Source organism: Drosophila albomicans, chromosome 3 (genome assembly GCF_009650485.2).
Source record: "Drosophila albomicans strain 15112-1751.03 chromosome 3, ASM965048v2, whole genome shotgun sequence".
In the NCBI taxonomy this organism is placed as follows: domain Eukaryota; kingdom Metazoa; phylum Arthropoda; class Insecta; order Diptera; family Drosophilidae; genus Drosophila; species Drosophila albomicans.
In genome coordinates, this window is record NC_047629.2 from 31036212 (window position 1) to 31053247 (window position 17036).

Below are 17036 nucleotides of genomic sequence, written 5' to 3' on the forward strand. Positions count from 1 at the left end.
CCATGTCCATTTCATTGTTGTTGTTGTTGTTGCTGCTGCTGATGCTGATGGAGATGGAAGTGGTCAAAGAGGGGCGTTGTCCATGCCCACAATGTTCATGCCCATCCATTTATTCAGGCAATGAACCAACATGGAACTTGGTTATTTGCCGGGCAAACACTGCCAACGCCTCATGATTAAAGGATGTGTATTAAATATTCATGTAAATGTCAATTTAAAGCTTCTGTTGCCGCCGACCAGCAACAACAACAACAGTAACAACAACTGCAACAATAACAACACTAATAATAAACAAGAGAAACATTGAGAAGAGCGAGTGTCAAATGTTGGCGGCTTTTTTGTTGTTGCCCTTCGCCGTTATTATTGATATTGCGTGTGTGTATCCTTTTTTTATTTTTTTGGGGAAGTTCCTTAACCCATCTCCAACTACTTTTCAATACTTTCCCCCTTTGAAATTTGCCGCCATTTGAATGCGTGACGCCGGCGACGTCGATGGGGAAATGAAAAAGGGAAGAGGGAAACGAAAGGAAAGGAAAAGAGGAACTGCATGAATAACAATAGATTTATGGCAAACAATACATAAAATGCATTCAAATGGAATGAAATGTGTTTGGCTCTTTGTACGCATTATTTTATATTATTTGCTATACCCTGGATGAGCTTAAATCAATGAGTTATACTAGTTATGCATTCTTTGATAAATTCTTTTGAAGAAATTTAGAAATTTTCTATTACTACATGATAAGATTTATGCATTTACATACAAAAATATTTTGACTATGGGTCCATTCATTTAATTTAACTTCTATTCATTTATTATAACTAAAACATAATGTTTGTGTTCTTCTGTTTTAATTGTTTTATAATTTCTTAATTTAAACTTAGTTTCAATGTAAACTAGTTGTTTTTACTTTGAGATAAAAGCAAATATTCTTGGAAATCTAATTATTTTTTAAATATACAATTCTTTGTTTAATATATTCATTAATTTAATGAGATTGTACTTGTGCAATATTAAATACATTTTTGCAATTTTTAAATGCATTTTTGTAAAATGTAAAAATTCAATTTTGTATTTTTGTTTAACATTACCGAAAAAACATTTGTATTTAACAGAATTTGATAAACACTTTTTTTTGTAATTGAAATCATATATGTATACATAGAAAAGGTCAGCTCATGTACAGGGTATTTCCCACGTCAATCACTTCTATGTTCAATACTTTCTTATTGTTACTCGGTGAGTTTAGCCATTTATTTTTATTTGCCTCTTCTAGACACGACAGTAAAGGGCGACGTTGCTAAGTCGATAAAGTTGACTTCTTAGAAAGTAAAACATAAATATTCTAATGGCAAATCGAGTGACTAACACGGCAAAATTAACTTACATAATTTATTATATTTTTTTTTTCGTTTAAAGTTCTTTCAACACTCAACTCGAATTTGACAGATTTTGTTCATCTGAACTTTGAGTTTATCGATATACTTTTTGGGCGTTTACCAACACTAGACTAGCTTGACAGGTCCTATGAGAATTAAGGAGGTTCAAACAAAAAACAAACTCATTCATGCGAGACAAGTGTGCGATTCGGTCGTAAAAAAAGAAACGCCCTTGACTTTTTGTTTGAAATAAGCTCGACTAATTTTATTTACTGGGATCCAAAGTACCAACCAATGGATGGAAATCAAATGGGAGCGGAGGAACCCAATGCAGGGGACAATATGCAACTAGACTTTCTGCAGTATTTCAATTCGTTGAGTGGCATGCCCCAGGTTGTCGAGAACAACAACAATGACACCGGAGCTGTCACTGCGGAACAACTTCTCATGGACACGGACATCAATATGCCACTGACGCATGAGCAACTGATGGAGAGTCTAATGGCTTCGTCGTCACCTAAACACAGCAAGGACCCGGATCCAGCGATTCCACAGATAACAATCAGTGTGCCAGAAGGTCAGTTCCTCAATGGCGAACTGGATCCACAGCTATCAACCGCAGAGATCACAATTAGCTTCAATGATCTGCCAGCCATGGCAACCACTGCAGCTCCCGAGCCCATGGAATCGCTGGACATTTCAGCGTGCAGCGTGGCAGAGTTGCAACAGGTGCGGCAGGCGCTGCTCAAGCATAACTTTGTGCACAAACTCCACTTGGCAGCGAGCAGTCCACTGGTGACATTTCTCAATTGGTCAGCGAGTGGCGAACAGTTGCAGGTGGATTACATTGGATTGCAGGAGCATCTCAGTGGCACCCAGAGCATGTTTCGCTGTCTCAACGTGCAGCACTTCACACAACAGCTGCTGGACATTGGCTTCAAGCGCGTGCAACAGCATTTGCAACACGCTGAGGCGCGTCCCACGTTGTACTATCTGCATGAGAACTTCAATGCCGGACAACCCGATCAGATGTTGCTGCTGTCCGCACCCAAGTGGGAGCTGGACTCAACGGACGTAACGTATTCGGCTTTGCAGTTGGCGCGTGCTCGCTTCCAGACTTTGTTGCTCTATCACAACGATGTGCGACTGCTTCACCAACAGGAACCGAGTGCGGATCAGTTGCTGCCACGTCGCGGACGCATCTGCAACAGTCGACAGTCGGCGCAGTTGTTGACACAGGAGTTGGCCCACAAGCTTGTGAATCCCCGGGAAACAGTGCTACAGGCTGAAGCGGCGCCAGCGCCAGAATATGCTGGATACTATGGAACGACGGATCCAGCGTTGATTGCCGAGTTCTTTGCGGAATATTTGCCACGTTTTGGCCCGAGGAATAGCGGCTACAAGGACATTGTAGTGGATGCCAGCAAAGCGAACTCGTTTCAACAGAACCTGCCCATTGGCATTGTGTATTCCGAGGACGAGGAAGAGCTGGAGAGCCAAAAGAGCGAGGAGACATCGCCTCCGCCAATTGTGGAGGTTAAGACTGAAGAGGAGCCAGTGGCTGAGGTGGAGACTTCACTTCCCGAAGATTTTGAGCTCGAGCAGGTTATGCAGGAACTATGCGGTGTTGTGTCCGAAGTAGATGATAACGGTGCAGACAAGGAAAAGGGAAAAGAAAAGGAGCTGGAGCAAAAAGAAAAGGAAGAGAAGATGGAGGAATTATCCAAGAAATTCAAACAGGAGCTGGACCAAGAGTTGACAAAGATGGATCCCAAACTGAATATAGTAAATCCCAAGGAACTGAAACAGGAATCGATTATAGAAGATGTCAAGCAGCTGAGCAAGGAACCGATCAAGGAAAAGGCCAAGGAGCTGCACAACAAACCCAAGGATATGAATAAAAAACCAATAAAAAGAGAAGTCAAGAAGATAGAGAAGGAACTGAATAAAGTAAAGCCCAAGGAATTGAATAAAGAACCCCTTAAAGGAGATGTGAAGCAGCTTGATAAGAAACTGATCAAAATAGAGACAACGGACCCAAACCAGGAACTGATGAGTATGGAGATCAAAAAGGTGGACAAAAAACTGACTATAGCTAAGCCTCAGGTGCTGAACAAAGTACCGGTTAAAGACATCAAGGTGATAGAGAAGAAACTGATTATAGTAAAGCCCAAGGAGCTAAATAAAGAACCGATATATGAAAAGACTAAAGAGCTAGAAAATAAGTTTATTATAGTAAAGCCCATGGAGCCAAATAAAGATGGTATAGAAGTCACGGAGCCGGGCAAGAAAATGATTATAGGAAACCCTACGGAGCTGAGTAATGAAACTAATATAGAAGTCAAAGAACAGAATGAAGAACCGATTAACGAAAAGGCCAAGGAGTTGGAGAATAGAATGATTCTTGTTGAGCCCAAGGAACTAAATAAGGAACTGATTAAAGAAGTCAAGAAGTTAGATAAAAATTTAATCCAAGAAAAACCAAAGGAGCTGAAAGAAGAACCGATTACAGAAGAGGCCAAACTGCTGAATAAGAATCTGGTCATAAAAGAGGTCGAGAAGTTGAACAAGGAAGTGAATAAGGAGGAGTTGCTAGAAAATTATCTGAAAAAAGAGGAGTTGATAAATAAAATGAGCAAGGAGCGGGCTATAGAAGAACTGCAGAATAAAGGAATGTCGAAAGAAGAAAAAATGCACAATAGGAGTAGAGAACAGGCTAGAGAAGAGATAAACAAGATGACAAAGGTAGAGACTAAAATAGTGATCCCGATGAACAATGAACAAATTAACGAAGGGGTCACAAAGGATCTGAAGCGAAAGTATGCAGCAATGAAATCGACAACAGAAAGAGAAAACGAAATTGCAACTTCCCCTTCAGCCAAAGAGGAGAACGTGAAGTCTAAAGTCGACACTGATGAGCCGGATTCCAAGAAAAGTCGCTACGGTCTGCGCAACTCAAAAATGAGATAATAAGCAAGAACTCAAGGCAAGTCGAACTGCCTCGAAGTATTACAAAAGAAAGTAATTAGAAATATATTAAACTTTATAAATATATATAGTTTTAATGGTTAATTATTAGAAAATAGATTATATTACCAATTTAATACAAGATATACATAATTTTTGTCAGTGTGCCAGAGCACTATTATAAACTGAAACTTAATAAAGAAGAAATTGAAGATCTCGCAACTTGTATAATCAACAAAGATAATTCTGTGATAATTGAAAACCAACAATTAAAGCTAAAACTAACTTAATTTGCTACAAATTTTTAAGGAAAGATAGGAAATTTTTATAGATTAAGTAAAATATCATTTGATATAATTTGAAATAATTTTTTTAATCTCTAGTGACATAAAATAAATATGAATATCCTTTTTTTTCAATTATCATTAATGTCAATTTAAATGCTTTTATTTTGAAATTTATAAATTGCGAATAAAATCGTATCTTGGGAGGAAAATCAAAACATAAAAAGTAAGTAGTCGAGAATGCTCACTTATTATAAATTAGAAACCCGCTAATCACTTTCAATAAAAGCAAGTGACGTATTCTAAAATTCTATAGAACTAAAATAATAAGGACTACATGTATTATTTCGGCTACTCAAACATAGTGAATATCAAAAATGAAAAAGTTTTTGGTTTGGTTGTCTATTCAACACAAAATAGTGCTAGCATTACGAGGATGTCTTGCTATAATTTTTATTGTAGATCTATAAAAACCATAAATATCGGACACATGACACATCAAAAAAAAATCCGCTCTGAATCTCACAATCACCATCTTTAAGAATAAATCAGATCGAAAAACCAACGATAAAACTGCTTTATATGGAAATGTCGAATTTATCAAAATGAGTCTAATAACAATGTGGAAACATCGAGCGAAGGCAAATCCGTGTGGGCATAATGGCCTTCATTTTTTTCAATCATAATGCAGTTGAGTGCTAACCATGTGAATGAAGGGAACGTTGGGAACACATATTATGGAGAACTGGGCAGTAAAACGCTTATCGCCTAATCAGATCTCAAACGCCTTCGCCTCATTACAACACCAAACAGACCACGAGACGGACTATCAAAACTGAAACTGAAACTGAAACTCCCAATGAAACTGTAATATAATCTGACTGAAAATATCTTTACATTTAACGCCCACAAAAAACAAGCAGCTAACTTCGAGGAGGAAATCGGGAGAGGAGAGAGAGAAACAGAGTTTGACGGAGGCACAATCAGTGCGATGTTTACAAGTTTTATGAGCCACCAAATAACAAGATGAACAACAGCAAACAGCAACCAGCAACTACCGACCAGATCCAAAGCGAAGCCCAATTTTAAAGACAGGTCGCCTTTGGCTTCGATTTCGCGCAAAAAAAAAATAAATAAAAAGAGGAAGGAACGAGGAGACGAAAATGTATTTTTATAAGGCACAGCGTGAGGCGAGACACGATTTTTATCGTCTTTAATTTGCTTTTTATTTGATATCATATTTCATGGCAAAGCTGCAAAACCCCAATGAAAACAAAAGCAAGTGGCATTTCTTCTCATTTCGATTTTTTTTTTTTTTTGTTCTCGTTGTGTTTTTTTTCGGGACAACATGACGCGGGATTCTGGGAGTCTCTCGGCTTTGAGTCAAGACGTCATAATGTCATAAAAATGTCACATACTTTTAATAACTTTATGACAGCTACAAAATCATAAACAAAATGCTCTGACAGCGACATACACACAACAACAGCAACAACATCGGAGAAGAACTGTGAGTGAGGGAAATGGAACTCAATCTGGATGGAAGCCCATGCAAATGTTTGTGGCCCAAACGAAGAGACTTCATCAATTGAGAGTCGCCTCATAATGAGATGTGTCATGTCTGTGTTCCCAGAAACTGGCGAGATTCTCTTTTTTAGTGAAATCATTGGACATCATTGGAGTCTCCAATTATGAACATGACACATGATTATTAAATTTGATATCAAATATACATTTTGAGCGCATGCTGAATTCCAAATGTATCTTTCCTTTAATCTGAAATGTCAGTTATAGTCTTTAGTATTATATGTTTACATTCAATGTGATCTCTGAAAAGAACGAATCCTAATCCTTTTTGATTTGGAATCTTTTTGAAATATTCATCGATTATATGATATATTAACTTATCCTCAGATTTATGGACTCTCTCCGTTTTGATTTTAGATCTTTTTGAAATATTCCGACATTTTAACTCCATAGTATAGACCTGAATTTCATTTGAATAAGATTAAGTGAAGTAGTCTAAAAATAAGTCTTCCCTTTAGATTTGCAATTATACAAAATGAACATCAAGTTGACGTATTCTACAAGGAGAATTAAATACACCGTTTTATTTGAAATAATTTTGAAAACTTTCGTTATTTCAAATTATTTTTCCTGGAACCTGGAAAGTAAATTATAAATTTTAATATATTAAAGTTATCTTATAGTCCCTTTGGATATGATTTTTTTTTTATTTCTACGCTTTATTCTAATATGATATTTTGAATGGAAAATTCCTAATCCGCTTAAGTTTGAAATCTTTTTCAAATATTCCATGATTTACAAATATTTTTCTGTTGCCACTTCAAGAGTTGTTTCTTCTTTTTCAGCTACCATACTCCCAAACCTTCAGTTCGATGTTCAACCTCAGCTTTAATTTCAGCACATAAATTCGTTGTGCGACAAAGCGCAGTTTTTAAATTATGATGCCCCTGAAGTCGACTCGTCGCATAATAATGAAGCCACTGGAGAACAGCGAAATGTGAAGACAGCGAAAGAGAGCGCGACGGAGAGAGAGAGAGCGAGAGAGTGAGAGGGAGAGATAAGGAGGGAGTGAGAGCAAAAGTCATGCCCGTAGAGTTATTAAATGCCAAGTTATTTGTCGTTTAGCTGGAAATCCATGCAGGCCAGTCGTACTTTAAGTTTAAGACAAGACTCCGAGACTGCTTTATGGCTTTGAGTAGGAAATCTTTATGAGCATACGAATATGCGGTTATATATGCGGTTGCGTATGTGCTCTGTCCCCCAAAAAAAACAAAAAAAAAGTGAGACAAATTTATTGGCAAAGTATAAATGCTTTTCTTTACGGTTTAGAGTTTGTGTAGTTTTAATATGAAGTCGTAAAGACTTTTAATGATGCAAGGAAATTGTGCTCCACAGACTATTTGCATATTCCGATTCCGATATGTGAGACTTAAGCGGGTCTTCGACTTTGGTAATACGTCTCTGTTTTCTGATTTAATGCCAAACAGTTACACTTGGCTGGGAAAAGCTGAAAAGCTGTGCTGGATTTCGATTTGTAATCTTAACTCACACTTACACCTCAGCAATAATAAAAAAATGCAGTTAAGAAATTCAATTAGTTTTATAGATTCTATGCTTTAAAGCTTATCCAGAAAAGTGAGTAATGTGAACACAAAAAGCGACTCAGAAAAACTTGTATTTTCGTCTCTAAAACCTTAACAGTAGAAATCGGTGAAGCTCAAAAGACATTAAACTGGTAAGTTTAATAATACTGCCAAATCTTCGTAAAACAAGTTATTTTTACAGTCTCAATATCAAACTCCCGAGAAATCATTAAAAATATTACAGTTAGAGCAGATCAATAATGTTGAAAGAGAGTTCCAAATAGCTTTTATAGCATTTAAAAACAGGTTTCATTTCATTTGCGAATTCAGATACTCCTTTTTTATGCTCTATTGGCAAAGGATTTAATATTTTATTTCATATTATTGTATATGTTAGTTTTTTACTTGAAAATACTCTTCGTAGTGCCAGAATAATATATTTCTTTATTATATTTATTTTTTTTCTTTCAATTCTTTACACAACCATAATTACCATAATTTAAAGTATAATTTTTGTCCATTTCTTTCAATTATATTTATATAATTTGTATAGATTTTTATATTCTTGATTTATTTACTCATTTGCAGTTTTATTTAATATAAATTATTACTAGAATTATTGCACATTCATATACTACATAGCCGTAACTAAAGAATTGTAAATACAATATAATAATATAAAAAGGTGGCTATCAAGATATTCTATTTCAAGAAGGGAAAATCACCCGTTTTAGCTCGTGTCTAACTTTCCAAACTCATTTTATTTTCGAGGGCATTCATAGTTCTCCATTAGAGGCAGCTGGGAATTAAATCTTCATAGAAAGTAAAGAGGTAGTTTCGAGTAACGGAAAGTTATGCTTATCACTTTGCTGTGCAGCAAGTTGCAACTTTAAAACACACACAAATGCAGACACAAACGTTTGCCACAAATATTTCGAGCAATTTATCTAGAGAGTGAAAAAGTTGCTCCTGTGGTCGGTTGGAAGGACGATGTGTCCTTGCTAGTGGATTTTTCGGGAGGGGGAGTTTTCGGTATGGCTTTTATGATTTTGCGCAAATGCAAAATGCATAACAATCTCAATTGCACAAAATATTTCGCATGCGGCGGCAGTTGAAATGCGGCAAATTGGGATTTATTTATGCGTATGTATGTGTGTAAAACTAGAGAGAGGCGGGAGGATTGCCACGAAAAGTTGCAAGTTGGAGATGAGAGAGAATGTGAATTGTAATATGCCAAGTTCCTGAGGTAGCTAACCCACTTTCAAATTGCTTTTTTATTTGCCAATGGATACGGTTATGGTTATGGTTATGGATATCCTCTGTTGGGAAAATGAATGGCACGCAAATTGAGTCAAAGTAGTTTATGCAACAATTTTCTAATACAGCGACGTTCAAAGTTTCGTGCGTTGCCTTTGGGCAGTCGAAAAGTTTGACAGATGAGCTCCCAGTTGCTAGTGCTAGTAATCCTAGTAATCCTCCTCGGCAAGTGGCATGCACATGCAGGCGTGAGCTGTGTTGGCCGCAATCCAGCGAAGATATCGATTCACTCGGGTATAAACTCCGGGTGCATTCGGCCTGGCACATCCCTCGCCCCAAGAGACAATCCCGGCCAGCTGATATTGACCCGGCTGCTCGTCGAGCAGCACATGAAGTGGTCCGCCGCTGTCGCCACTGCACGCATCCTTGGCCACATCGCCCACGTAGCCGGCGCAGAGCATGTTGTCGGTGATCTGGCCGGGTTTGTAGCTGCTGAGACTCGAGTTACGGCAATCTTCTTGACTGAGCACAATCACATCGCCTTCCTGTGGGTGGAAAAGCGGGATAATTAATTGGGGGGAATTGAATGGATATTTAAAGGAAGGCACTGTGCAGCAGCTTGAGTTTAAAGCGAGGCTTAAAGGTAATGGAGAAGCTCAAGGCGTATCTGAATGCGCAGCAAAAGGGTATCGAGAAATTGATGGATAAGTTAATTTTCCATTTCAGTTTAATCCATCGCTGCAAAAAACCTGCAATTAGTTTCTTGCCCCGCACCAAAAGTGAAAGTGCAATTACCTGCAACGTATCGGTGGCAAAGCCTCCTTCTCTTCTTGCTCCCCAGCCTGCGACTATTGCTGGTTCTCCATCGAAGTCGCCACTTGTTTCGGGCATGCAAATCGGACGAATGCGTCCCTCAAAGCTCACGGGTTCATCGAGTGTGATCAGCGCAATATCGTTGTTGAAACTACGCGGATTGTACAGCTCGTGTGGCTTCACTTTGATGGCACGTCGTTCCACGACCAGCGCATCGCTATCGCTACGATTGTGCTCGAGGAAGCGCAACGTGATCAGCTCTGGCGGCACGCCCTCCACACAATGGGCGGCGGTGAGCACATAGCGATCACTGATCAGCGAACCAGCGCAGTAGAAGCGATCAAAGAAGAGCACGGCCACCATCCAGGGATACTGATGACGACGCGTCACGTGGCCACCAACGATCTTGCGCAGCGTGTTGATCAAGCCACAGCGGCAACTCAAGCACTCGCGATCCTCCAGAGAAACAGTTGTGGTTGTTGTCCTAGTTGTTGTGGCTGCTAATGTTGTGCTCCTAGTTGTTGTACTTGATGGAGTTGTGGTTGTTGTCGGTCTATTGATGGGAAACAGTATCGAAGCGAGCCACTGAAAGAAGTTATTCTGCCTCTTGATTTTAGGCATCGGCTGCACTTTGAGCTCCTCGGCAGCGCTGTTGAGCAACAGCAGAGAAGACATTAATACTGCTAACACACAACAGATGAGCTGCAATCTCATCGTGATGAGCACAAAAGAGTTACTGCACAATCTGAACAGCTGGCAAGGCAACCAAATGCTGTTTTAGCATTGCTCCACTTTGCAATCCTGTTTTGTCTGTTGTCTATAATGAAGAATAAGTATGCAGCGTTTGTTTCTCCTGACCAGTTTTCATTAAGCAAAAGCAGACCACCATCCATGTGCCAACTTTTCACTTTTAAGTTAGCCAGCAATTTTACACACTACAGCACAAATCTATTCATGAAATGTTTGCGACGGTAAGGTGTAAACATTGTCATAACAGCCGCAGGTTCGTCAACATTTTCACATTTTCACAAGCCAAGTTTAAGCCGTATCGAGTTTTAATCAGTTTCTTGGAAGTTGCAGCAATTTGTCTGCAATTAAGCATTTTTTAATAAGTTTACAACAATATAAACAACATTGCTGGCGTATTTACGCCATATATATATCATATTTATATGATCGACTAGAAAGTTCCCTCTATAATATTATATATAATTGTATTCCCCAACAAAATGAAAGTAAAGACCATCCATACATAATATAAAATTTCATTTCAGTATAGGAAATTAGATATTTATAATAAAAAATAAGTTATATATAGAATAAATAAATAAAATATAACAATAAATTAATAATAATAATAGTTATACAGTTGGGAAATTAAGCAAGACTCCAATATTTATTTTTATCTTTTTTTTTTTTATACCCGCTACCCATAGGGTAGAAGGGTATTATAACTTTGTGCCGGCAGGAAATGTATGTAACAGGTAGAAGGAGGCATCTCCGACCTTATAAAGTATATATATTCTTGATCAGCGTCAACAGCCGAGACGATCTAGCCATGTCCGTCTGTCCGTATGAAACACTGGATCTCAGAGACTATAAGAAATAGAGCTAAAAATTTTTTTCGACAGCATTTGTTATGTTTGCACGCAGATTAAGATTCTTTCAAATTTTTGCCATGCCTACTTCCGCCCCCGCAAATCAACAAAAATCGAATAACAAGCGTAATTTTAAAGCTAGAATTTTGGTACGTACCATAAAAACTCTAGTAATTGTGATTGATTTGGTTGCGATTAGATAAAAATTGTGGAAGTTATTAAAGAAATACTTTTGTATAAGCAAAAACGCCTTCTTACTAGGGGTCTTAGTTGCTTTGGTTGAGAATCTGGTATATTGTGCCGTCTGTGGTATATTTTGTGGTACTATATCGATATACCAACTATATCAATTGGTATATTTTTAGTATTTTTGCAGTGTTTTCGGTATATTTTGAAAATAATACCGCAATATTTTGCCTTTATTCAAAATGTATAGCGGGTATCTCACAGTCGACCACACTCGACTGTAGTTTTTTATACCCGCTACCCATAGGGTAGAAGGGTATTATAACTTTGTGCCGGCAGGAAATGTATGTAACAGGTAGAAGGAGGCATCTCCGACCCTATAAAGTATATATATTCTTGATCAGCGTGAACAGCCGAGACGATCTAGCCATGTCCGTCTGTCCGTCTGTGTGTCTGTCCGTCTGTCCGTCCGTCCGTATGAACACCTAGATCTCAGAGACTATAAGAGATAGAGCTATAATTTTTTTTCGACAGCATTTGTTATGTTTGCACGCAGATCAAGTTTGTTTCAAAATTTTTGCCACGCCCACTTCCGCCCCCGCAAATCAAAAAAATCGAATAACAAGTGTAATTTTAAAGCTAGAGCTACGAATTTTGGTATATACAATAATTACTGTAGTAGTTATGATTCCTGAAAATTTGGTTGTGATCAAATAAAAATTGTGGAAGTTATTAAAGAAATACTTTTGTATGGGCAAAACGCCTACTTACTAGGGGTCTAATTTGCTTTGGCCGACAATCTGGTATATTGTGCCGTCAATGGTATATTTTGAATGCGGTACTATATCGATATACCAAATATACCATTTGGTATATTTTTAGTATTTTTAGTATATTTGGTATATATTTTTTATAATAATACCCCAAAATATATTTTTAGTATTTTTGTAGTATAATTGGTATGTTTTGAGAATAATACCGCAAAATATATTGCTTTTACTCAAAATGGGTAGCGGGTATCTCACAGTCGAGCACACTCGACTGTAGCTTTCTTACTTGTTTTACTTGTTTTAATTGAGCTGCTGCTTGTCTTGTTATGGTTAAAACTACATGATACTACTTGTGATTTAGTTGAAAAGAGTTTTTTACTTCCAGCGATTCAAGTTGTTTTTTAATAAATCAACACGTTTTCTCCCTAGGTTATAATCTATATGGTAAAATGTAAATTCTCGAGCCCTTCACTTTTCTCTTCTGAATTTTGAAAACAATTTTCCACATCATACCATTCTCAATCGTTGACTACAGGGTATAACAACAAAATAGTTCCCTGGGCTCCCTTTTTGGAATTCTAACGAATCTATAGTTCATTTAGCATGTTTTGTATCAAATATTATGCAAATGCGAGCGTTTTATATGCGTCCACCCCCTTGGGTCTCCCCTCGGACACGCTGTGCCAGTTGCCACTTGTCATTTAGGCCTTTGTAAGCTGGCACAATAATCTCTAATAGGCTTAGCATGAAATATTGACGCTTAGTGGACGCTTACTGTTGCCAACTAGCTTCGAAAGTGTTGTTGTTTCTCTCTATTTTTTTGCTGTTGGACTTCCCGAGTGTCAGTTTGTCAGTCTGTCTGTATGTCGTAATGAGACACTCGCCTGAAAATTAGTGAAAGCAGTTTAATAATAATTTTCTTAGTAAGCCTCTTATTGGATAGCGTTGCCAGAATTTTCGTGCTGCGCCCCCAGTTGGAAAAGTTTTGTCGCAGTTAAGCAAAATGTGGGAGGGTGCAGACTAATTGAATTCCAACAGAGAGAGAAAGAAAAGAATGAGAGAGAGGAGGGGAAATGAATCCATAAATCCAGTGAACTGTTGTGGCAACTCATTGAACCTTGACGTGGCATCAATTGCATTGACACGCCCACAACTTGGCTCTACTACGCTTCAACACCCAAAGTGGAGCGCATTCTACATTCTTTTGATATCAATTTAAGGAGCTGGGCGAGGAGGGGCAACTAGAAGCCCGTAAATTGTCCAATTATATACTACTATATAAAATGCAAGCTGCTGCTGCTGCTGGTGCGTAGGTTGACCCCACACCACAGCAGGTAAGCCCAGTAGGCTCCGAAGCTGATGTTGAAGTTGCAACTGTGGAGCTGAAGCTGCAAGTCTGAGGCAGCAGCTTACTGCTGCATGTCTTGCTGTCGCCGACGCTGTCACTTTTGATATTTTGTGCTCTTAATTGATATTTATGGAAATGGATGTTGTTTCGAAAGTGGAGCAGCCATCTGTGTGAGATTTACATGCAACTAAATGCCGTTGAAGGAGGGGCAAGGGCAGCTCATTAAGGTGTCAGCTCTGCGGCAGACCAACTGTCTAATGAGCACAACTTGGAAACTTGAGAGCGCCGAGAGTGTACCTCGGCTCTGTGGTCAGTCCACAAATCTTGTAGAACTCTGGCAACACAATGCGAATGCGAATGCGACTGCTACAAACTAAGGCAAAAGTAATCCTAATCCCTGGTTGCCACAGTGACCAACCGCAATGAGTTTTCCACTTGACTAAGAAATATTGCTTAATTGCAGAAATGTAATAAACTTGCCAAGGTGCTCAACAACACAAAAAAAAAGAAAGAAAAGTTGCAGCATCAAGTTTTGTGGTCTCATTTAGAGCTACCGCCTATATGTGGCAGGCAAGTTCATAAACTAAGAGTATAGCAACAATATACAACTCAACTCGAACTTCTTTGACAACAACAACAACAACGTGCTAAGAACAAGACAACAATAAGTGATGGGGTCCAACTTGAAACTGCAAAAGTTACTATTACACGATGCTGGACACCAATTACTTCAAAGTTAATACTGCATTTCTAATATATTGCGAGGCCAGTATAAATTAAAATCGCATTATATTTATTGCTAAAATATAATAAACGTAAAAATCTCTTTCATTTTTTCTTTATAACAAATATATTGAATAGTCCAACATTCATTATTGTTCAATAAATGATATTGTATTATTTACTTCTAACATAATTAAAAAAATACATATTTTAATTAATATAACAGAAAAAATGTTAGGATACATTTTTTGTTAACAATTATTTATATTTAATCTAAGACAATAAGTGATCTTATTTTAAAAGATCAGTGAGCTCTCAGCAATTTTTTCTACTATATAAAAATGTAAAATTATAAATTTTTTTTACGCTAATTTCATCTGCTTCAGCAGTGAAGTTTAAGTTGGGCTTAACTTTTTTTTCTTTTTTTCTTCATTCACGTACCTTTTCTTTTTCTCTTCAATTACGTACCTTTTGAGTATGGTTTCATATTTTCTAATAAGGTGTTCAGTCATTAAACAAAAATATATATATTGTCAGGATATATTCCGAGTGTCATTCTTTTAAACTTATAACTATTAACAGAAAACTTTTATCAATTAAATTTCACATTTTGGACTCTCTAGGTTTTTACACGAATCTTCCACCTCACTTCGTCAACATTTTTTCTCGATCTCTCATTTCAAAAATATACCGATATGTTGTTCTCAATATTTCTACATATTTTTAATATAAAGACATGAATTTTTATATTTTAAATACTACTTAATTTGCATCATTATACCCGCTACCCATAGGGTAGAAGGGTATTATAACTTTGTGCCGACAGGAAATGTATGTAACAGGTAGAAGGAGGCATCTCCGACCCTATAAAGTATATATATTATTGATCAGCATCAACAGCCGAGACGATATAGCCATGTCCGTCTGTCTGTCCGTCCGTCCGTCCGTCCGTCCGTATGAACACCTAGATCTCAGAGACTATAAGAGATAGAGCTATAATTTTTTATCGACAACATTTGTTATGTTTGCACGCAGATCAAGTTTGTTTTAAATTTTTGCCACGCCCACTGCCGCCCTCGTAAATCAAAAATTAAAATTAAAATTCATTTTTATTTCACTTACAAATATCTTAATTGTATTCTACTTAATGATAACAATAACCATCAACCTTGTTATTACAATTAATACTTGCACATTTAAATTTTATAGTACTTAATTTACTATATTTGTAAAACTATTTATTATTAAAACTGTGCATACTTAAAATGTATTGTACCTTAATTACCTGCGTATTATTTGGCTAATGAAATCACTAATTATTTAAATTTAAATTATATTTTATTAAAAGTAAATTATGCAAATTTAAGTTTTTGTGATATTCAAATTACCCTATAATTTAGACAACAATCGTGTAGGGTACAATAACATTTTCGTAACATTCGTTAATGCATAATAAAAAGTTATCCAAAATTGCGTAGGATAACATTTTAAACATGTCTCAAAAATAAATGCAAAAGTGCGAGTTGTTACTGTGGTTGTTGCTGCTGCTTTGGTTTCCTTGGAGTCTCCCAAAATGCAGACTGTTGTTAAACATGCGTTCGATGTTGCTGCCTGTTGGCTTCTTTATCTTGACAGCATCGGGCTTTAAAATACAAGTATAAATACTGCGGTCTACAAATGTACAAACATTCCGACAGTTCCCTCGCAGCGTTGCCAGCATCGAGGGGCGTGGCAAGGGGCGGAAAGGGGAGGCGAGGAGGCGCAATTGCAAAAGCGGCAACAACTTTTAATTAAAAGCAACATTTTCACAGGCCACAAGCAACAAGCTTATTAACAGTTACTTTTTGCGACGTAAATCTCCGTCTGTAGTCTGTCTGAGTGTGTGTTGTGGTGTGTGTGTGTGTGCCTGCCATTTAGCCGCAGCAAAAGCTGTCAATTGATAAACAAGTCAACTGTCACTTAGGCCCGCATTGATAGCCGCTTATCGAGCCCAATGCAGCGAATCGAGCGGCCAACGCTAATCAGGCAGAGTGTCCCCAGTTCTCAGTCTCAGTCCCCAGTCTCCGTCTCCGTCTCCCATCCCTTCCTCTCCTCTCAAGTGTCCAGCTTCAGATCTGAGTCCTGCCTTGGCACTTGCTGTTGGCCAGCTTCGAGTTGGCCTGCTGCAGAGATGCCGATAAGGCCACGACACATGTCACAAGTTGTATTCATTTTCGTTTCCCTCCCTTGATCATTTTCTTGTTCTCCTTCAGTTTTTATTATTTTTAATCAAAAGTGGAAATTAAACGCGGCTAATGAAGATTTTAATTGCGTGCCACAATATGCAATTGCATGTGGGCTGCAAATGCATATGAATACGAATTCGACTACGAGTACTATTCATGAATACTTTGAACATGCTCAACTTAGGAAGCAACATGCACAGCGCCTGTTTCAGCCTCGTTCGACACGCAATCGTCGTCGTAGTCGTCGTCGTCGTCGTCGCAATCGCCCAAACTCAATGCTACTTTCAACATTTCCCTCCACTTCGATTTCCTTGCCACACGAATTAGTTACTCTTACTAGTTTCTAGTTAGTGATAATATAAGCTGCTTAGGTTT

General features: G+C 37.8%; 2 protein-coding genes across 2 annotated transcripts; one reads left to right on the plus strand and one right to left on the minus strand.

Moving 5' to 3' along the window:
• The first annotated feature begins 1421 nt into the window (after positions 1–1421).
• LOC117570889 (uncharacterized) lies at positions 1422–4624 on the plus strand. The gene has a single exon (XM_034252786.2). It carries the CDS (start codon positions 1675–1677, stop codon positions 4348–4350), a length of 2676 nt encoding a protein of 891 aa, XP_034108677.1. The 5' UTR covers positions 1422–1674; the 3' UTR covers positions 4351–4624.
• Positions 4625–8388: 3764 nt separating this feature from the next.
• On the minus strand, positions 8389–10486 carry LOC117569466 (trypsin eta). The gene is made up of 2 exons (XM_034250632.2): positions 9794–10486; positions 8389–9543 (listed from the first exon to the last, which is right to left on the minus strand). The coding sequence occupies exons 1-2, from the start codon at positions 10484–10486 to the stop codon at positions 9208–9210; spliced, it is 1029 nt and encodes a 342-aa protein (XP_034106523.2). The 3' UTR covers positions 8389–9207.
• Positions 10487–17036: the final 6550 nt, after the last annotated feature.